At 46.7% G+C, this 22,496-nt stretch overlaps 2 protein-coding genes across 2 annotated transcripts; both read left to right on the top strand.

Moving 5' to 3' along the window:
* The first annotated feature begins 10,692 nt into the window (after positions 1–10,692).
* On the top strand, positions 10,693–11,691 carry LOC120675067. The gene has a single exon (XM_039956157.1). It carries the CDS (start codon positions 10,693–10,695, stop codon positions 11,689–11,691), a length of 999 nt encoding a protein of 332 aa, XP_039812091.1.
* Positions 11,692–14,653: 2,962 nt separating this feature from the next.
* LOC120673650 (glycerol-3-phosphate 2-O-acyltransferase 6-like) lies at positions 14,654–18,849 on the top strand. The gene is made up of 2 exons (XM_039954600.1): positions 14,654–15,394; positions 17,736–18,849. The coding sequence occupies exons 1-2, from the start codon at positions 14,777–14,779 to the stop codon at positions 18,615–18,617; spliced, it is 1,500 nt and encodes a 499-aa protein (XP_039810534.1). The 5' UTR covers positions 14,654–14,776; the 3' UTR covers positions 18,618–18,849.
* Positions 18,850–22,496: the final 3,647 nt, after the last annotated feature.

The raw sequence follows: 22,496 nt of genomic DNA, 5'->3' as shown, positions 1-22,496 counted from the left end.
CATACATTCATTTCTAACCCTATCATTTTTTCTACCAAAATTAATAATTAGTGTAAACTAATCCATCAATTATATCTACTAACATACACAAAATAAATTCTTCTATGTACTATTTATACAGGGCCCATGTGGGCCCTGTGTCATTTTTTCTACCAAAATTAATAATTAGTGTAAGCTAATCCATCAATTATATCTACTAACATACACAAAATAAATTCTTCTATGTACTATTTATACAGGGCCCATGTGGGCCCTGTGTGTTATTTAGGTGTTACCCACATAATATTCAATTGGAATCCACCCACAAAATATATTTAATTATTTATTTACATGAAAACAATAACCATATTTCATATACTACGTCTACACGTGCTAGCCCCTACTACTTATTGGATTTTAATTCCACTTCATAAACTCGCAAAATATAATTATATGACAATCTATCAACTATACCTATCACACTTCATTCAATACATCAACACGTTGCCAAAATATATCAACACGATATTGCTTTAACTGTAATATACAATAATATATTTTTATTATTATTTTACATCAAATCTTTTGCTACAGGCGCGCAAAGCGCGCCAACCTGCCTAGTTCCATCTCACACGTCCTGCTCTTATCCCCCGGTGCGGTTAACCCGTCGTCACCGGGCATCCTTGAAGCTCCGATCACCGTGCCACCTATCCTCGCTCCAGTCCTCAACGTGTAACTCATGTTAGGGCCTCCACTGTTCACCCACGGACACGCCTGGCTGCGATGTCCGCGGAAGCTTGGGTGTTTGCCTTTCTTGGTCAGGCCGCGCGCGTGACTAGTGAACCATCAATTCTAGAACCTTCCTTGCTATCCGAAGAAACTGTTGTGCTACTTGGAAGATCAAGATTTTCGCAACGGTTGTTTGGATGAGACCATCGCCAAAGTACCTCCACCAGGGAAAAGACACGTGGAAATTTTTCTTTGCACCATCCATTTTTTTATTTCCGGGAACATCTTGTAATATTTGTCTTTGAAGGGCTATAATATACTTTTCGCGATGTGCAAGGTAGACAAATAAAAAAGGAAATACAGAGAGTGCTGTCACCCTGAATTAACACGAATGCTGAGAGATAGGCTTGTAGGAGTACATCTTACATAGAATTTATGCCAGCTCAACAGTAAACAGTTCATACTCCAGACCCAAATAAACTGGAATCTGCCATGTCAGCACCAACCTAGCAAGTGCCAAGCTTTCCAAATTCCAAGTAAGCAACGCCAAAGATATCAAGAATTTTGACGACGTTTTTTCCTGAGCAAATATCTGCCACGCAAGCAAATTCAGACGAGAGGTGCATATGAACCCTACGAATATTCCCAAAAAACACGCAGATCTTTCGAAAAGCCCACGGAATATCTGATGAATGCTAGGCTGGATCTGGGCCAGGCGCGACGAGGAAACGATTTGCTGCCGCGGAAGGCGATTCTGGCCCGTTTAGTTTCCAAAAAAATTCACACAGTATCCGTCACATCGAATCTTCAGACACATATATGAAGCATTAAATATAATTAAAAAAAATAATTAATTACACAGTCTAACTGATTAGCACGGGATGAATCTTTTAAGTCTAATTAATCTATAATTGGATATTATTTATCAAGTAACAACGAAATTTGCTACAATGTCAAAACCCAAATTTTTTCAAAAACTAAACACACCCTCTCACCCCCAAGATTGTGAATCTGTGTGTGTGGATGAAAACGCGTTCAGATTCAGAGCTCTTCTGAGGAAACTGCAGCGAGTCTCTGCAGACTGGAGGAGGAGCAGCAGCAGAAATACTGGCGACCTGGGCGCACCAGATGGTGATCGTCGCGGCGCGCAACTTGACGGGACGGGAGCGGACGAATCGCCGGCGCGATCGGTCCATCTGCGGTCGGTCGGGCCCCCGACCGGATCTCCGGACACGGCAGCCTGATGGGCCACGCATGGCCCACGTGCATGGCCCACGCACCAACCTCCCTGGTCTGAATTCGATACGCGGGCCCAGGACGGTGGCCCCTGCCCGCCGCCAAACCTATATATCTGGTGAAAGATTTATTCTTTCCCACGTTCCATTGTTTGAGATTCGTATAAACAAATAACAACAGTTGGATCCATATCCCAAACCCTATCTTCCTCACACCCCTACCTCCCTCTCTCTCTATCCCGTGTCGCCGTTCATGCCCGCCGCCGCCTGCGCACCGACCATCGCCCGCCGCCGCTCCTCGCCTGCTGCTTCCGCGTGCCACGCCCCCCGCCGCCGCTGCGCCTACCTCTAGCGCGCCGCGACCACCGCTGCTGCACGCGCGGCGCCAGAGCCTCCCCCGCGCGCGTCCTCGCCATGCCTGTGTGGGAGCACCGCCGCCGGCTGGACGCCGGAGTTACGCCGAGCGGGCCGATGTGCTCCTGTGCTGGACCGCCGGAGCTCCGACGCCGCCGCCCGCCGCTCGTTGCCGGCGTCGGAGAAGAAGGTGGGGAAAATATGAGGTCAATATTTTCTAAACACTGATTCAACATTTTTAAAATACTCGTTCAACATTTTCAAAATACTAATTCAACATTTTTAAAATACTAATTCAACATCAACTGAATTTTAATGGACTTTATAGATGATTTGTTTAACCATCTTTCACAATATGTATAGGAGCACCCTGCCCCCGCGAATGTGTGGTGCAGAATTGCAGATGGTCTTGGCGATCCGTGGTAGGCGCCACCTGCTGCTGTGGTGACGTCACGCCGCTTACATCTCTTGTGAGGTGCATTTGGTGGTCGCGGTTGTGCTCTCGGATGTTGTTTGTTACTGAAATTTCAGAGCTCGCTTTTTTCTCTTTGCCATCGCACGTTTCAGCCTGCTCATGATTTTCGGAGGCGGCGGGGGTAATGGAAAGAACTCGATGGCGCGAGAAGCAGCCCCTGTTTGGTTTGCGTTAGCATGACTAGCACAAAAATTTTGACCAATAATTAGGGATACTAAATAAAGACAATTTGCAAAACTAACTCCATAACCCTATACTACTTCGCGAGACGAACCTAATGAGGCCTTTGACCGCACGATTAGAGGATGGTTACTGTAGCATCACTGTAGCAAATCATCGATTAATTACTGTCGTTAGATTCGTCGTGAAAAATTACACCCATCCGTGAAAAAATTTTGCAAATAAACTTCGTTTAGTACTCCATGCATTGAAGATTTTTTTTTCAGAAATTGTGCGTGCTACTCATGCTATGCAACCAAACAGCAAACAGGGCCGCAGTTGATTGGCAAGCTACGCCTTTTCTTCTGTACGGCGCATACAGCGGACTGCGCAGTAGTGATTTCAGCCGTACAGATTAGCGGCGCTGGAGTGAACCTTCATCATTTGGGCAGTACAAGTCATCCGGCCAGGGGCGAGAAAAGTTACTCCAATATCTCCGGCGACCCGGACCAACTGTGGACACAGGACACATCGATCCTAGAACTATTGTCTATTGGATTGGAATACTCCCTCTGTTTTTTTATATGAAACCGTTGATTTTTTCTTCAACTTTGACCAACATTATTTAATTAATCAGTTAGTTAAATAAAATTAAATGAGCACCTTTATGTCTATTATCAAGAGTACTCTGAATCTAACTTGAAGATTTGGCTATTTGCATAAATATTTGTAAAAAAACGAATAGTCAAACGAAGGAAAAAATCAATGATGTCATATATTTAAGAACGGAGGGAGTATAATAAAAGATAGTGTATGATTTTATTTCGTTACCAACTTTTTTTGAGGGGGTTTTTATTATCTACTACTTTCGTACGCCACAAATAACCAAAGCAACATTTTTGGCTTTGAGTGGGCCGTAACAAGACTACAAATCTAGCCCATACTGGTGACACAGTCCATATAGTGGCCCAGTCCGCCACTGATGTCATCGCCGGGCCCATTTAGTCGCGCAGGCGCAACCGGATCCCTAACCTCTCGATAAGCAGCGGGCGGCGGCGCTTTTCAATGATCTCGCCGCCTCCGACTATAGGTGGGCATTCGGGTAATCCGAAAATTTCGGGTCGGGTTTTTCAGGTTTTAGAAATTTCGGGTTTTGAAAATTGTTACCTGAAATTTGTCCGAAATATTGGAAACCCGACATTTCGGGTACCCGAAAATTCGGGTTTGGATTCGGATAACCTCGAACTACCCGATCGGCAAGAACAAAGACTTCACCGGCAGGGTATGGGCGTCGACGGTGCGGCACGAAGACCGGCGAGGGCGGTGCGTCGGCGGCGCAGCGGGGGCGGGGGCGTTGACGGCGTGGCGCGGAGACCGGCGGTGTTGGCGGTGCGGCGGTGGTGGTAGCGTCCACGGCGCGGCGGCGGCAACTTCACCGGCAGGGGCGGAGCCAGGGCGTCGAGGGCCCCGGAGGCGACGCGGAGACCGGCGGCGCCAACTTCACTGGCGGCGGGCGACCGTCTCGACTTCACTGGTGGCCGGCGGGAGCGCGAGTGGGGGCGGGGCGTCGGGAGGCGAGGTCGTGAGGCAGTCAGGCGGCGGCGCCCAAATGCTCCTTCGCTCCAGGCCTGCGTGGAGTGCTGAGGCTAGGGTTAGAACTTTGCAATGGGCTGGATGGGCTGGATGGCAAGGAAAGGGGCTAGGTGGGCTGGGCTGATTGAAAAATTAGTTGGATTGGCTGATGTTCGGGTTTTTTCGGGTAGTTCGGGTACCGTGATTTGAAACCCGAATTACCCATAATAATTTCGGGTACCGTGGGTTGGTGTAACACTTCGGGTGTTAATCGTCCATAATTAAGCCTAGTTATGGTCATTAGCTTCAAAAATCGGCCGACAAGTTCATTAGAGGAAGAGTTCACTCATTTTGGGCTGGCTTAGGGTGGACCGGTCGGAGCGACCGGTCAGACCGGTTGAACCGGCTGACATGGGGTTATGTGGCCCCACATCTTTTAAACCACCCCTTTTCTCACTCATCAGCTCTCTCTTCCTCCTCACCGTCACTTTCTGGCTCTCACTCTCTCTCCCGAGCTCTCCCTCACCCAAACCCTAGAACCCCAAAACCCCTCATCAAACTCGATTCCAAGGCCAAGGAAGATCAAATCGATGTGGGGGAGCTTCTTCTTCACGTGCTCCTCCTTGGGGTGCTGTGGGTTGCAAGTTTTCGTGGGGGGAAAGCTCTTCAAGGTAAGCAAATTTGTGATGGTTTGATCTCTTGTTCTATATAGTTTCAAGAGAATCCCTTTGGTCAAATATCTCCATTAGCATCTCTGAATTAGAGCCTAGATGGATTTTAGAATTTGCAGGTGATTGGCTCATCCAAGGTGTTTTTGCTTGGATGGCTTGATCTCTCTTTTTAGGTATCTTTTAGTGATTTCCTTTGGTGGATCACCTCCATAGGAGTTACTCAACTAGAGCATAGAAGTGTATCAAATTTGGTGGGTTAGAATCGTCGCAATAAGGATTCTAGTTCTGAGTCTGAGTTGGACCGGTCGGATGGACCGGTCTGACCGGTAGTAGGGGTTCGGGTTATCCGACCTCAGGGTCGGATCATCCGGAACTTCGCAGAGGCAAAAAGTACTATTGGGCCGGATCATCCGACCTATGGGCGGATCATCCGACTTTCTATGAGTTTCAGTGGGTGGCCGTGTCGGACCGGTCTGACCGGTCGGGTGTACCGGTCTAGCTGAGATGAGAAGGTACAGTCCGGGGTAGCTAGTATAAATAGTTAGAAATTATTTTTGGGTATTGGTTAGTTATTAATTTATAAATCATGCATGCATTTCTCATGTCATATGCATATGCATACGTGTAGCAGCCACGACAGAGGAGGCGGTATACGAGGTGGTTGCGGAGCCACAAGAGCCGCTGGAGCAGGCCCAACAGGAGGCGAGGCGTGAGAACCCGGCCCAAGGCCTAGTTCACCACAGTACCGAGCAGCAAACCGAAGGTAAGCCCCATTGCATAACCCAGTATTTTAAATTTATGAAACATATATATATATATACACTATTGTGCATTACATTTCATGAATTGTTTGAAACCTTAGTTGCATAATTCCTAGGTTCCCAGAGTCTTACACTAGAATGTGTAGGTCGATAGCTTTGCCATGCTAATAGGACTCGGTAGAAGTCGAGTAATTTCCTGTTACTTGCGAGATATAGGAATTATTTATATTCCGACACAAGAGTATTAATGTTCCAATTGGAAGAAAAGGGATGGTGGACCGGACGAGAAGTGTGAATATCCGTCTGTGTCGATTAAGGACCGTTCCGTTGTCGGCTGTATTGATCGGGGATTGAATTGTACTAACCGCATGCCGGGAGTAGGAGGTAGTCGAAACCGGTAAGCCCAGTACTGCCTTGCTTTGAAAGTACAGGAACCCGCACCCAACTCCTAGGGTGGTTGAGTGGCCGCGGAGAAACGGGTTGTACGTATTTACTTTTGGTGGTCTCTCGTAGGGCTCGGCTGACTATATGTCGTTGGGCTGGTTCCTGTAGTTCGAGGCGGGGGGGGGGGGGGAATGGTTGGTGCGTGTGGTCCGACGGGGCTTATGCGTGCTGTGTTGGTTAGGTCCACCTTGCAAGGTTAAATTGGATCGATTCGCCGTGTCTCGCGGTTATGAGAGCCTTGATCTCTTGGTCACATCGTAGCAAGGAAATGAAATAAATGAGATGAGATGCGGGCTGATATTATCTAATTATTGATTTGGTCAACATGATTGCTGTAGATTTGCAAATCATAGAGGATTAGTAAATCGATTACTTTATAATGAAGCTAAAACTTGGAAAAAATTTGGAAAATAAGGACCCACTTGTAGTTGCTTCTTTTCCGCAAAACCAACCACTAGCCAAAAAGTTTTGCATGTCTAATTATGTGGGCTAAGTATACCCAATGGTCGAGTAAGCCTTACTGAGTATTAGTATACTCAAGGTTTGTTGCCACAATTATTTCAGGTCAGACCGACGTTGACTTCTGCCCCTGCTGTGTCAAGTTAATCCGCCGTGATGCAGAGGGGTGGGAGGTGGTGGAGCGAGACCCTTAGATTAGGAAGTCGGTGGATTGCACCCTTAAGGGCTGAGTGTGCATCTCCTCAGTTTTTGCTTCGACCGGTCTGACCAGTCAGTGGACCAGTCTGAACGGTAGTCAGGGTTTAGGCCAGGCTGGACCGATCTGACCGGGTGGAGGAACCGGTCCGACCGGTCATGAAAGATCAGGACTTTTGCAGGCTAGTGTAGTGGCAGGATCTATTCTATCCGAACTTCAGTACATCGGTGTAAAGTTCGTAAATTATGCAACTCATGTAAAATTATATGTATATTTTAACTCGGTTTGTAAAACTGAATGTTTCGTAGTCGTGTTGTGTATGTATTTTTGAGTATTATGTCGTGCTTGTACTATTTGCGCCCACCTTCGCGTTGGACTACCGGTGTTGTTTCGATCGGGCCGTGGGTTGAGAAAAGGTCGCCAAATTAAGTCATTAAGCTAATGCGTCTGATGTGTTCAAATGACGGTCATCATGCTTAATTTAGAGTTTTAATTTGGCAGTTCCGTCACAGCCGTCACAGCTGGAACCCGAATTAGCATTCGGGTTATTCGGGCTTGGGTTTTTCGAGTACGGGTTCGAGTTTTTCGGGTTCGGACTTCGGGTTTCGGGTAATCTGCCCACCCCTACCTCCGACAACTATGGCCAACGCTAATCCCACCGAGGTGGCGAGGTAAAACCGATGTCGTATCTTCTCCTCCCCCTTCTATAGATTTAACCGCTCGATTTAGAGCCGCGGCGTCCGAATACCTGTGCCTCCGTTCAAAGTCACCGATTTCTGCAGATAGGCGGATTTTTCTAGCGAATTGTTTTTTGAAAGCTGCCAGGAACACTGGCCCATCATATGAAAAGGAGATGAGCCAACCGCACCGGCCGGCGCTCGAACGCGGGTGGGCTGCCCGATTCCCAGCTCGGTCCTCAAATTCTAGCGAATTGTTTCAGGAATGCTTATTCGAACATATGCTGTAGCTTGATGTAAGTTCTGCATGACCGATTGACCACAAGTGGTGCCAAAATTTTAAAGGGCAGGGAGAATTCTGAATGATGATTCGGACCAGCCGGATGGCTGATACCCATCCTGAAGCACTGAACTCATGAAGGCACACGTCGAAGACCAAGCAAAATGCTAGTAAGTAGTAAAACTATAGTGAAAATTTTGGAGAGCACTCAGTTCGTTGGCATAGGGATGAAGGGATTACTTGTTATGCATCCTATGCTACATATAAGAGTTGCTTGTAATACTTCACTTCACTAATTTCCTTTGCCCCGGTATAGTGGTTGCATGGTTTAGTCACGGCACATCACCTCATTTTCCTGTTAGTTACACCAGCCTACTCGCTTTGCATGCGTTTACAACTTATATTACTTGCACGGAAAGTAGATCTGAATTTCTAATGTCATTTTCTTAACCGTTTTTGTCTTCCCTTTCCTTATTGTGGCAGACAATAGTTTGTCAGGATGTGCGCTTGTTTTTGGTCCATCATAATTTTTTGTCAGTGATATTGCTGTCGTCAGTTAAAAGGGAACAGTTTCCCTGATACATGTTTGATGTTTTTAAGTAGTAGTAAACATGATTGACACTTTCGAAAACACTAGCTCCCTAGTATGGTAGTGGTAGCTTGTGACCTGCCATGATGTTGTTCTTTTTTCGAAGTTTTTTCTTCCCGAAGATTGTGTCCATGCACCTTCTGGTTGCTTATTCTGTGCAACATCTAACAATGAGGGGTACTATATGTCCACCGAAATTGTTAAATTGCATTGCTTTTGTTTTGTAGAATCTTATAGCTGAAGGCCTGTAAAATTTGAAAGTCTGGTGTATGAATAAGGTGTTGCGTTTACTATAATTTTAATCCTGGTGCTTTATGGCATTAAATTTTGAACCTTTGCAGTATTATTCTTTAATAACTATTTTACTAGGAGTGTTTTGATATTTCTTGTAGAATAAGGTGTTTTAATAACAAGTACCTCCCACTCTCAAGTCACTGATAAATGAAATGTCAATGTTCTCTTCGATATGCCCAATCTGGAGCTTGCCTCCACGGGGAGTACTCTTTAACTGTCATTAGTAAATTTTTGGTGGTGCGTGCATCAGTACAAATGGGACATTAACATGCACCTTCCAATACTTGCAATCTGCCTACCTTTTGAGGTATTGACTATTGTTAATAGCAGCTCAGGACTATGTAAATCCTGTTCTTGTTTGCCAGTCACCCTCATGATTCTTCTTAAGAATCAAATTGATGTGGCTAAAACAATACTACATTTTCAGGTCCAGGGTTAGAAAAAATGATGACAACCAGTTTATTCTGCCAATTACTTTTTCCCCATCAGCTCCTGGAGCAGTGCTCACACAGGTTAGCATATGTTTCTTGTTTTGCTCCCCTTTGACCCCTGTTTGCTACTAAATATTTATACACCCTTTGATGTTGACAATTTTGAATAAAATTATGATAAAATGATTTTGGGTGAAATCTGACTGTTACCTCTAGGCCCATCGTTTGGTTGGCTGGGTCAGTCCTTGCACTTGTGTGTTGGCTAACATATATATATATATATATATATATATATATATATATATATATATATATATATATAATTTCTGGTATGCATGCTCGGAAGTCTGGGGTCTAGTGACATATCTTTAGGGGTAGGCTTATTTTGTCGCCTTGATAGCGTAGCCTAGACCTTGTGCTATTTGTATCACCCAACAACTATGTCATGCTAACAGTGACATATAACGAGTCACCATTAATGAACTGCTTTGCCAGCATCGTCATGTACTAGTTTTCCTTATGTGCCCGATTTAGTAGCTATTACTCCGGCTAGTACTCTCTTTCCCAGTTTCTCTTTGGCAAAATTGGTAAAATCATGTAGAATTGGGAATTAACAGGGACACTTCAGAGTTTAGAGTATTCACCAAAGTAACCTGTATGCATAATGGTTAGCATATGAGCAACAACAGAAATATATATTGTTCTGGAAGGACTAACAGAATGGTTAATCATTTCCTTCTGCATGAATTCACGGCACAAAGGCTACGGAACACAAAGTTGCCATAGAACATAAGAGGTAATGGTTACATTATCGATGGCTCAGATCCACAATATGCAATCAATCAAGATCCTACCGAAACTGATCACATGGTCGTGGTCATATTGACAATGAAGTCTCATCCAGATGGTTGTGATGGGAGGGTCCACAAGGCATTCTACTGTACTGGAGTAGCAGTTGGTGAGTCATTCGCCGATTATTCATTTATGAGTAAAATGCACTGGGGGTCCTTAAACTAGTGAGGGTGTGTCAAGTAGGTCCACAAACTCCGAAAATGTAGATTCGGCCCCCTAAACTAATTAAGTGTGTCACTGGAGGTCCAAAACCCCCTCTGACCGGGTCTGGCCGCCTACGTGGCCCTCCACGTCGGTCCTACCTGGACACAACAGTTGACGGAGTGAGGAATATATGCAAATGAGCCCTCCCTCAATGTTTCAATTAGCATTCGTCCACCCCACCCGTTCGTCTTCCGCTGTCGTCGACGAGGCGGAAGGGCGGCGATTAGGGCTCCGGCGATCGTCGGGGGTTGGAGAGAAGCGACGGCTGAAGTTCACCTCGGAGATCGAAAGGGAGCAGATCTGGCCCAGTCGCGGCGACGAAAGGCCCAGGATGGCTCCTCGATTGCGTGGAAAAGGGGAGCCTGCGCCCGAGTATGACATGGAGGATGGGGATGATGACTTATTTGCTGATAATGTGGATGAAGAAGTGGCACATGAAGGTACATCTAAAAGGCAGAAACTTGGTAGTCAAAAGATGAGAAGTGCAGAATGTGATGATTTGTCCACAGATGAGGAGTACTTGGACCTTCCAGACTCTGATGGTGAAGGAGAAGTGACGATGAGATTCAGGTCATTCATGCCAAAGGATTTAAGCAATCCAGTGTTTAAAGTTGGAATGGTTTTTCCTTCAGTTGAGGTCCTGAGAAAGACAATTACAGAGTACAGTTTGAAGAACAGAGTTGAGATTAAGATGCCAAGGAATGACAGAACAAGGATTGGGACCAACTGTGCTGAAGGATGCCCATGGAAATTGTATGCTTCACATGATAGTAGGGCTAAAGGCTTCATGGTGAAAACATACCAGGGTGAGCACAACTGTCAGAAAAAGTGGGTTCTAAAGAGGTGCACTTCTAAGTGGCTAGCAGACAAGTACATTGAGGTCTTCAGGAGTGATGACAAGTTGAGTTTGTCCAACTTTGCTAAGGTTGTGCAGAGGGAATGGAACCTTACCCCTTCTAGGAGCAAGTTGGCAAGAGCCAGGAGGATTGCACTAAAAAAGGTTCATGGAGATGAGGAAGAACAGTACAACCATTTATGGGATTATGGTCAGGAGTTGAGAAGAAGCAACCCTAGCACATCATTCTATTTGAAAGTAGTTGACAATGTGTTCAGCACTTGCTACTTTTCATTGGATGCTTGCAAGAGAGGCTTCTTGAGTGCTTGTAGGCCATTCATTTGCTTAGATGGGTACCACATGAAGACCAAGACTGGAGGCATTTTATTGACTACTGTAGGGATAGATCCTAATGACTGCATATATCCTATTGCAGTGGCAGTGGTTGAGGTGGAGTGCAAGGCATCATGTTATCTGACCATGTTCACCAAGTGAAAAGTGACAAACATAAACTGAACTGTATATCATATCTTCTCATTACATACTTGGCAAAATGAACAAATCTGACCATAGATTTCATTCTCAGTTCACCTTTTTAGCAAATGAACAAACAACATGACAACTTGCACTACCAGGATGCAATAACACAGCATACATATTGACCTCAAGAGCCTAACTACTTCTGCACTACTGTCTTCTTCCTTCCTTGATGTTCCACCATTTCCAAGCATCATCTTCTCATCATCATCCTTGATATTGCCCTTCCGACTCCATTCTCCACCATTCAGAATCCCAATCTTCTTCAAGTGCTCCACGTAGTCTTCTTTCCAAAACCAAAATGGACAGCCGGTTCCATCACGCTACAACATAGCACAAAAACAGGAGAGAGAGGAGGTCACACCTTCTCTGAAAACCACATATCATCTCAAACCCTAACTCACCTTGTGCATTGGGCAACAGTAGAACACTTGCCCGAAGCTCCATTCCTGCCGCGATTTCAGCCGCAACACCTTCTTACGGCCGCACTCCGTGCAAGTAATTAATGGGAGCTCCTCCGATAGCCGCGGATCGGGTGCCGACACACTCGATTGCGAAGCCATGGCGCGGATCTGGAGAGGGGTGAGGGCGGCAGCACCTAGCACGGGAGGAGAGAGTGAGGAAGAGGATAGGGACGAGAGGGGAAACAGAGAAGGGTTTTTTTGTTTTTTTTTGCATTAGGGGTCAACATACATATAATATTCTTCCAGGGGGTACACAGCAATACTGTACATGACCGACGTGGAGGGCCACGTAGGCGGCCAGACCCGGTCAGAGGGGGTTTTGGACCTCCAGTGACACACTTAATTAGTTTAGGGGGCCGAATCTGCATTTTCGGAGTTCGTGGACCTACTTGACACACCCTCACTAGTTTAAGGACCCCCAGTGCATTTTACTCTTCATTTATTATAGGTCGGCCATGAAAGTAAAGTAGTTATGGGGGTACAGAGTGAAAGAGGCTGATTTTTAGGGCTTTAGAGCAACTCCAACCCACATCCTATTTGACCTCTTACTCTACATTTAGGAGAGAGAAGAGGGAAAAACATCTCCAACCAAACTCCTATCTCATTCCTAACTTTAAGAGTCTCTCAAATCTGTTGGCCTTCCCTCCCACTTTTAGGAATAGAATGAGAGTCTCTCATCATTTGAGAGAGCTGTTGGAGACTATTATCAAATAGGAGAGAGAAATAGGATGAGACCCTCATATAGATGGAATAGGAGGCCAAAAGTAGGAGGTGAGTTGGAGTTGCTCGGATTGATTTATTGTTTTGTTAGTTTTATATGCATTCTTTTAGTTTCAAGATAAAATGGCAATTCTAGGAAGTGAATATTTTGGTAATCACTAGGGTATTATACAAAGTCACCTACCGTTCTCTGTCATGTATTTTGCGATATTCTTGCTGAACAAGCAGAAACATATTATTCAGCATGAGCGGGTGAAAGTTAACTTTTCTGGTGAGAAGGAACATTTTCTGGGAGTTGAACCATTTGTTCTGGTCATGAAAATATCCACTACACACTAGAAGGATATCAAAACGACACTAGAAGAGATGGATCGTCAGACGAATAACAAATGTCTGGAGCGGATTAAGAATTGGCGGAATGATTTTCTTCAGGCTACAACAGATGTGAGTAACCCAAAACAAAGTTTATGAATATATATTTGCATGCTGCAGCGTGCAGCCTGGTTCACCCTTGTTGGGACCTTGGGATTGACCTTTCTGGATAAGTTGATGATTCCTGCAACAAATTCTAGCGTAACAGAGTCCCATTCAGTTCTTCGATGCTGGAACGATCCTCTGGCGAACATGCTCGGGTGGCTCTTCGCCTGCATGCTGCAACAGGCAACGGTACGTATGGGCTCAACTCTGCACATACCCCGTCAATCTATCGTGCAGTATTGATCCTCACTGGCCTTGCGTCCAACAGGCAACGCAGTTGGGGCAGGATGTGTATCCTCTCTTCATACCAGTTTTTAATTGTAGCAATTCTAAAAGGGCGAACACTGCTGAATCTCAGTGCTCCAAAGTTGTTATTACCCTTTTGACTGTCAGGACAGTTCCGAGAAGATTGCTACATCCCTCTCACCTGCAGCCTGCAGGACGTGTAGTAGGAAAGGTCTACGCGCCGTGCACAGCAGCATATATTTACGTCTGCTCCATGTCCACATCACGCATTTGTTTGCTCCGCAACAAACAATCTTTGCGTAATCCGAAGGAAGGCGAGCGGTCGATCAATCGTGCAGTTGGCCATCAGCTTCCTGTCGTGTGGTTTAGTTGTTGACTACCGGGGCTTGTTGATCCGCGGCGACGCAAATCAATGGGCTGCCGCTCCATCAACTTCCCAACCAACTATTCCGACGCGATTAAAGCCCGCGCCTGTACAGTCGCGCACGCCCCCATGCTGCTGCCGGCGATTACGTCTCTTGCGGGCTCGGGAAAACCACTAGCGTTTCGTCTCGGACAGCGTAAATGTGGGTGGATCGGCGCACGGGAAAAGGGAATCGTGGGCCGGTGAGAAAATTTGGAGGAGATCGCGCACGGCGACATTTACCTTTTCTAGCTCAGCGTAGCGTACAACCACCACTCGGCGTGGTCGCGTGGACTAGCCAAGCAAGCGAGGCATCGGCTAGCACTAGCAGGCAGCAGCTGGCTAGCTAACCTCCTCGCGCACGATGCCCTTCAGTGGAGTGGAGCACATCGCTCTCTGGAAGTGGAAGTAATGGCCACTCAAGTTAGCTGCGAGAGAAGGAGAAGGAGAAGGAGAAGGAGAAGGTGGCGGCGCCTTGCAATTATACACCGTCTCGGCGTCGAGGCTGGCGCTCGATCGGCCTGCAACGGCCTCCCCATCCACACGGGTGGTATAATGGTATTGGTATCCCGTCCGTCACCACCACCAGCGACTAGCGACCAGCCTCGTGTATATTAACTCCGCCTAGCCACCGCACTCCCCTGCCAACTCGCAGTCTCGATCTCCTTCCTCCCCCACCCCACTCTTCCTCTCCGGGGCCTGCTGCTGGCGAGGTCGAGCGCTAGCTAGCAAGATGGTGGCGTCCCGCAGGTTCAAGCCCATCGAGGAGTGCTGCTTGGAGGGGCGGTCGGAGCAGACGGTGGCGGCGGACCTGGACGGCACGCTGCTCATCTCCCGGAGCGCGTTCCCTTACTACCTCCTCGTGGCGCTCGAGGCCGGCAGCGTCCTCCGCGCCGTGCTGCTCCTCCTCTCCGTGCCCTTCGTCTACGCCACCTACATCTTCTTCTCCGAGTCGCTGGCCATCAGCACGCTCGTCTACATCTCCGTCGCGGGGCTCAAGGTGCGCAGCATCGAGATGGTGGCGCGCTCCGTGCTGCCCAGGTTCTACGCCGGCGACGTCCACCCGGAGAGCTGGAGGGTGTTCAGCTCCTTCGGCAAGCGCTACATCATCACGGCCAGCCCCCGGATCATGGTCGAGCCCTTCGCCAGGGCGTTCCTCGGCGCCGACAAGGTCGTCGGGACGGAGCTGGAGGTCGGCAAGAACGGCAAGGCCACGGGCTTCATGGTCAAGCCCGGCGTCCTCGTCGGGGACCACAAGAAGCAGGCCGTCGTCAGGGAGCTCGGCGACGCGGTGCCCGACGTCGGCATGGGGGACAGGGAGACCGACTTCGACTTCATGTCCATCTGCAAGGTTCGTGACGTACTCCCGACTCCCGCGCCTTGATTTCCCCGCGAAATTCTCGTCAGTTACTGATGATATTGTGTGTGATCGACGCTGTTTTCTGATAACCTGATCTGGTGGACGAATTGGTACTCTTTTAAGTAGGCTAGCAGTCGAATTGGTATCGTCGTTCGATGCCGTTATGGCGTTATCTGATAATCTGAATATCTGATCTCGACGTCTCGTGGAGGAATTGGTATTCAGTCGCACTCGAACTACCCATTACACTATTACAGACGGTTAGGCTTGAACCGGCAACCTGGGAACAGATGATGTACTAGTTGCAGGCTGGAATTAGGTAGAAATTAATAAAAGCACTTAACCCTTTCGCAGTAGTAGGTAGCAATCTCACTAAACGAAACTTGTTCGCTTTTTTTCTTCTCCTAGCCTGAAGGCCAACCCAGATTGAAATTTAAGGTGCGCTGGCAAATTTGGTCTGACCATGATCAGTAGAACACGTCTTATAACATCCAAGACATCTAGAATCTCAGGGCGTGTTTATGATGCAAAGTTGACACAAGTAGTCCATACAGAGATCAATGTGTGTAGGCATCGTAACCTGCTGTCCATTTGTTTCCTGATGAAATCAGATAGTTCAGTCCGGTCCAGGCCTTTATGACACATACATGCAGTAGCTGCACACTCTGAACACTGAACAGCTGCTGCTCCCGTGATCCCGTCCAAGCCGCTACAGTAACAGCGACCATCAGCCTTGTAACTCTGGGTGGTTGTCAGCTGCCACCGCGCGAAACGCCGTGCCATCACCCGTTGACACGGTCTCACAGCGCAAGTGAGCATGATCGGGACATAGGCCAGCGTGGACGCCGGAGATCAGATCACCGGCGTCGCCGGGCCCGGGCGGATTGAATGCGCGGGATCTCTCGTCGCAGGCGCACCCGTCCGGCTCCGCTCCGGCCTCGCCGGCAAGTCAGTGGATCACTGTAGCGGCGACTTTCTATCCGGTCGCTGCCGTTGTTTGCAGTTGGATGGACGAGATCTTGTGCTACAGTGCCGTGGTACATTGACCCGGTGAACAGTGAACCGGCACAGTTAATCTGCTACATCAAGCAACGCTAGTCTACTGTTCATCCAGTCGCAATTTACTGTAGCTTGCTGACTTTGATTCGGCAAGTCAGACAAGCCGGACCGGGCCTCGCCGTGGCCCGCCTCGTCATCCCGGCACCCTTTACGGCTGTTTGGTGGTGAATTCATGGCACCCTGTACCCGCCTCACCGGGCGCAATGAAGGAGGTCAGCCGGCCGGCCGCGGCCGGGTGGCGCGTGAGGCATGAAAGCTGGAGCTGAGCGCGCCAGATCTACGATGGTCTGGTTTAGGTTTGCAGTATGTTAGTAAATAGTGACACTTTGATTATTAATTACGATATCAAACAAAATTAGTTTACAAAATCAATTTTAGAACTCCCGTGCTAGTGACCTTGAAGAATCTAATGAGATTTTTGATCGTACGATTAGAGGATGGTTATTGTAGCATTACTGTAGCAAATCAGTGACTAATTACTATTATTAGATTCGTCACAAAAATTTACACCCATCTCTAAAAATATTTTGTAAATAGATTTCATTCAATCCTTCATGCGGGAAAGATTATCTTCTAGCGCTAGGATTGTAGCGCCAAACCAGACAAGATCAGGCTGCCGCTTTTTTTTCTTTCCTTTGAAATGAGATTGTGCTTATTTCATTGATAAAAAGAGGAGTTACAGAACCGGCTAACTGAGGAGTTACAAAAGAAGTTTATACACTTAAAATTACTGGGACGCTATGTGAGTTGCCTCCGCGTGGCAGCGGAGTAAATGCGGTACGGGCACTAGCCTGGCCGGCCTGCGACGCGCTGCCCTGTCCGTATAACTAATCTGTTTCTCGATGCAGTGCTGGAGTGGTCAGTAGTTGCCCGGCCATCTGTGGCCTTCTACGCTATGGTATGGCTTCACGTGCAGGTCTAGTTGTCGAGCCGCACCCAACAACGTTCCCCATTTCGTTACACGGAATTAGTATTTGGTATAGTATTTCTACTTCAACCGTGTGGTGTTTCAGCTTCGATGAAATGCTTGAGTTGGTTCCTTTTTCTGGTGTGGTCTCTGGAACACCACCCCGTGCTGCTCGTGCTCCATCACTGTTAATTAGCGGTACAGCTTTGTGGTTGGTACTAATTTTACTATTGCTATGCAAACAGTCGTCACATGGCAGAATTAATGAGGTCGCTGATGGAGATCATTACGACTGAGTGTTGTACAGGAGTGACTGTTCTGACGCACGCTGACACGATGCGTATGCTTGCACTGTTGGCCGTGCAGGAGGCCTACCTGGTCACGTCGAGGAAGAAGTACAGCCCGGTGCCCCGGAACCAGCTGCTGAGCCCGTTGATCCTGCACGACGGCCGCCTCGTGCAGCGCCCGACGCCGCTCGTCGCGCTCGTCACCTTCCTGTGGATGCCCTTCGGCTTCGCGCTCGCGCTCATGCGCGTCTACATCAACCTGCCCCTGCCCGAGCGCATCGTCTACTACACCTACAAGCTCATGGGCATCAGGCTCATCGTCAAGGGCACCCCGCCGCCGCCGCCCAAAAAGGGGCACCCGGGGGTGCTCTTCGTCTGCAACCACCGCACCGTGCTCGACCCCATCGAGGTCGCCGTCGCGCTCCGCCGCAAGGTCAGCTGCGTCACCTACAGCATCTCCAAGTTCTCCGAGCTCATCTCGCCCATCAAGGCCGTCGCCCTGTCGCGGGAGCGCGACAAGGACGCTGAGAACATCCGCCGCCTGCTGGAGGAGGGCGACCTCGTCATCTGCCCCGAGGGCACCACCTGCCGCGAGCCCTTCCTGCTGCGCTTCAGCGCGCTGTTCGCCGAGCTCACCGACCGCATCGTGCCCGTGGCGATCAACACCAAGGAGAGCATGTTCCACGGCTCCACCGTGCGCGGCTTCAAGCTCATGGACCCCTACTTCTTCTTCATGAACCCGCGGCCGACGTACGAGGTCACCTTCCTGAACCAGCTGCCCAAGGAGCTCACCTGCAGCGGTGGCAAGTCGCCCATCGAGGTCGCCAATTACATCCAGAAGACACTCAGCGGCCAGCTCGGCTTCGAGTGCACCACCATCACCCGCAAGGAGAAGTACGGCATACTCGCCGGCACCGACGGCCGCGTCCCGTCCAAGAATAAGGAGAAGGAGAAGAACTAGCGGCGAAATAGATCAAAGCGGGGGCAGCAAACGATCACTACTCCGGACTCAGGCAGCCGATTATTACTGCTGTTATTTGTTCCGATTAATTGTTGTTTGTCGAAAAGTTGGTCAATTACTCATTGTTTCAATTGACAATGTCATGGGGCTCTGTATTAGTACAAGCTTGGAGATCATAAGTATCTGAAAATTCTTTCCCCTTTTTGAATCTAAAAGGATGCGTAATTATATATACAAGTGGATTCACCCGCAATATATATATATATATATATATATATATATATATATATATATATATATATATATATATATATATATATATATATATATATATATATATATATAGACACACAAGTGGATTCTTCATAGTTTAGTTTTGTCGTGGACTCACTCAAGCATTTTCATTCGGTACAAACATGGACTCAGCTAATGCATGCCGTGCCAGCACGCAGAGGCCACTGACTCCCGCCTCCCTGACGAAAACAAGACAAATATGCCTCTGCTCCTTAGAGCCGCTGAAAGCCTGGGTTTTGCCGATTATACACTCAAATCAATGTACAAAATAGCGCACTATAGCAACGTTATAGCGACGCAATAGCGTTTTTCAACAATTGTAGCTATAACACCGTTGTACTAAATAGCGTGCTATAACGACGCAATAGCGCGCTATAGCGGTTGAGAAGAGCTTACAGCTAATTATCATAGCCCGCTATTTTATACACTGACTCAAATTGACGAAGGAAGCCAAACAATACTCAAAGTGTGCGTAATAGATCTACTATTTTGACCAGAATTTGAGAAACTCATGCAAATTTCACTAGTGTTTTAAGCAAAATCTAAACCCAGACTCTCCTATTAAAAATCAGCGCGTAAGTTCAACGATACGTCACTGAGTACTTCACAGCTGAAATGGACCGCTCTTTATGTACAGACACCTTGCTGATCAGTTCATATGTCACATTAGAATGCTACTCCTGAATATTGATAAATTGTGATTATTGCATAGAAGTCCTCCATCTCCATCTCCTCATCGAACTCGCATAGACTGGTGATGAGCCTGTTGATGCGTATAGCAAAGTTGCCGATGCTCTCCCCATCGCGGAACGCCAAGGTCTCGAACTGCTTCATGAGACGCTAGACGCTTGCGGCCTTCAAGCGGTCGTCGCCAGCCCGCATCTTCTTCACCGCGTCCCACGTCTCCTTCACGTCTTCTTCGCGGCGAGCCCAGACTTCATTTCCGACGGCACCCCACGGAGGATGACGGCCAGCGCCCATCATCCTTAACGCACTCAGCGCTACCCATCTCCAAAGCATCTCAAATCTCCATGCTCTCCAGGTGGACCTGCATCTTGAGTGCCCATTGGTGGTAGTTTGTCTTCATCGGCTTCGGGACCTCCCCCGTGATGGCAGTGATGCGCTCCACCACGACTGTACGCGGCAAGCTACTTCCATCACCCACACGCTCTGATACCAATTGTTGGTCTTGCCCAAGATCACTCACACACTCACGAACATGAACGCCGATGAGAGGGGGAGACAGCACAGAGGATAGGTCGGTGATGAAGCAGAGCCAAATGCTCATGTAGCTTGGCTTGCTAGTATTAAGATGTACTTTGCATGGAGTACAATGGAGCATGAGGATTATGTACAGACAAGACGACACACAGAGCTAATTCTCCATGTCCAGCCTCTACACCATGAACCGAAGGACTCGCTCGGCATCCTTCGTGAGCCACCAGCTCACTCGGACAACGCAGCCTCCTTCACTCGAATCAACGCAACGCACACGACTCCCCCAACATACTCCGACTCAAACAAATGCAACAGCCACGACCCAACAAACATGTGCATGTAGTGCACCTAGACCACAACACGGCATGTTCACGACCCGACCTTGCCGCAGCTACTCTGCAGGAACACAAACACATATGCAACACATATGCACATAGCGTGACATAATCGCGCTCACACCTGGAACACATCCTTGACATGTTTATTCCAACAGCCATGGCCAGCCCGCCGGCCTCGAGACCCTCTACTAGAACACCTTCGGTTTCTTTGCGTCAATTTGGTTGTCTGAGTACCTCTGAATCATAATTCGTTGAAACTCCTGGTTTTGTTGCATATTGGTGGTCTGGGTAGCTCTAATTCATATCTCATTCAAACTCATAGGTTTTTTTTCGATTTGGTGGTCTTGGCCCCTTTGATTCATCATTCGTTCGAACTTTTAGTTTTATTGCGGCGTTTTCTAGTCTAGGCAGATCTGATTCATATCCCTTTTCGTACTCCTTGGTTTATTGCGAATTTTCTTCGGTCTGGATTCATCTGAATCATATCCTATTGGAGCTCCTAGATTTGTTGTAGTGATTCATGGTCTGGGTAGCTTTGTGTCATATGTTGCATCTATAGAAATTTTTTGAAACTTTTGGATTATTTGTCTTGCTTCTGCATCGATTTCATTGATTACTTAAAATTTTGTAAACTATGGAAAATTTTTGTAACATTTTGAATATTTGACTTATTATTCCACATTTTGACTTATGATATGTATGTTTTCCTTTTTCGAATTTGTTTCATTAAGGTTTTCATTCGCAGCTCAATGAATTAGTAAAATTTAAATTTGCAATATTAAAATCCTTGTTTATCTTTATTGGTTGTATGCACTTTTTTTATGACAATGCTGCTTGTTCTTTTTTACATCTTGTTCGTAGCTATCCATTTAACTATTTTTTGTTGTAATTTGTAGTAAACCGCCTCATGTGTTCAGGTGGAGCGTGGGGCCTTTATGCCCTCCTTCTCTGTTAGCTAAAAATTATTTTTTCTACCTATTATTTTGTGATATATATTCCTTGAATTGTTTATATTATTTTTGTTACTTATGTTTGTTTTCATATAAAACTGACATACACTCATCTAGTGCTTTAGTCTTATGTCTCCGATATAAGTTTGTTCTTTACACTAATTCCATTAGTATTGTTATAGCTCTTGTATATGAGTAATATGCACCATTTGTTGGGATTACAGTTCAGAACTTATAAGTTCCAGTTTGTATTCTGGTGTAAATCATGAAGAAGTGTCATGTAAGTAGAGTTATAACCTATTTATCATTTTAAGTTAAATGCATGTTTTCATATATGTCTTGTTTTTGCATGTTATGATCCATGTATTGTATTATGATAGAATTTCTTATGTTTTCCAATGTTTTTCTACCTCATTAATTTGGATGTTTATGTATCTGAATTCATGTTGTATTATTAAATTAGTATTATCTACATTTGATGTTTCTAGTTCAGGTTCTCTGAATGTTTATGTATATCCTCTTTGAACTTTGTTGTATATTTGCTAGTTCAGGTTCAGGATTTATATTGACACTGCTTTTTTATTTCTACTTTGTTGTATGTTTGCTGGCTCAGGTTCAGATTTTTATATTAGCAGTGCATCTATACTATAAAAGTTGAAACATTCTAATACATTTCTCACCAAAATTAACCCACCCACCCACTTCACAAAACACCTCTTGAAGGCCCACATGTAAGGCTGAGTGGTTGATAGGATCAGGGTGGACTGAAAATGGATAGAAGGAAAATGATTCCACCCAAAATAATTTTTTTTGTCACCACGGCCTCCTCTACCCACCCGCATGTACCCACATTCACTTTTCTTTTCTTTTTTCCATTCATCCTTTCCATCTCTCGCTCCCTAATTCACATGACGTGATCATTATTCACCCAATCGTTATTTGTTTTCGAAGGATGATAATTGACAACATTGTTTTATGGAAGGAAAAGAAAGGTGTGCATAATTATGAGAAAATTGATCCCCACATATTTCTTTCCTTATGCACAAATAGGAAATAGAGTAGTATAAATAGAGAGGAAA

The sequence above is a fragment of the Panicum virgatum genome, chromosome 5N (assembly GCF_016808335.1).
Source record: "Panicum virgatum strain AP13 chromosome 5N, P.virgatum_v5, whole genome shotgun sequence".
NCBI classification, from domain to species: Eukaryota; Viridiplantae; Streptophyta; class Magnoliopsida; order Poales; family Poaceae; genus Panicum; species Panicum virgatum.
The sequence above is the reverse complement of the archived record's forward strand: the minus strand, read 5'-3'. Positions and strand labels throughout refer to the sequence as shown.

Coding starts and splice junctions, on each gene's coding strand:
- LOC120675067 (XM_039956157.1), top strand. CDS start 10,693: ATGGCTCCTCGATTGCGTGGAAAAGGGGAGCCTGCGCCCGAGTATGAC.
- LOC120673650 (XM_039954600.1), top strand. CDS start 14,777: ATGGTGGCGTCCCGCAGGTTCAAGCCCATCGAGGAGTGCTGCTTGGAG. Junction 15,395..17,735: donor ACTTCATGTCCATCTGCAAG/GTTCGTGACGTA, acceptor TTGGCCGTGCAG/GAGGCCTACCTGGTCACGTC.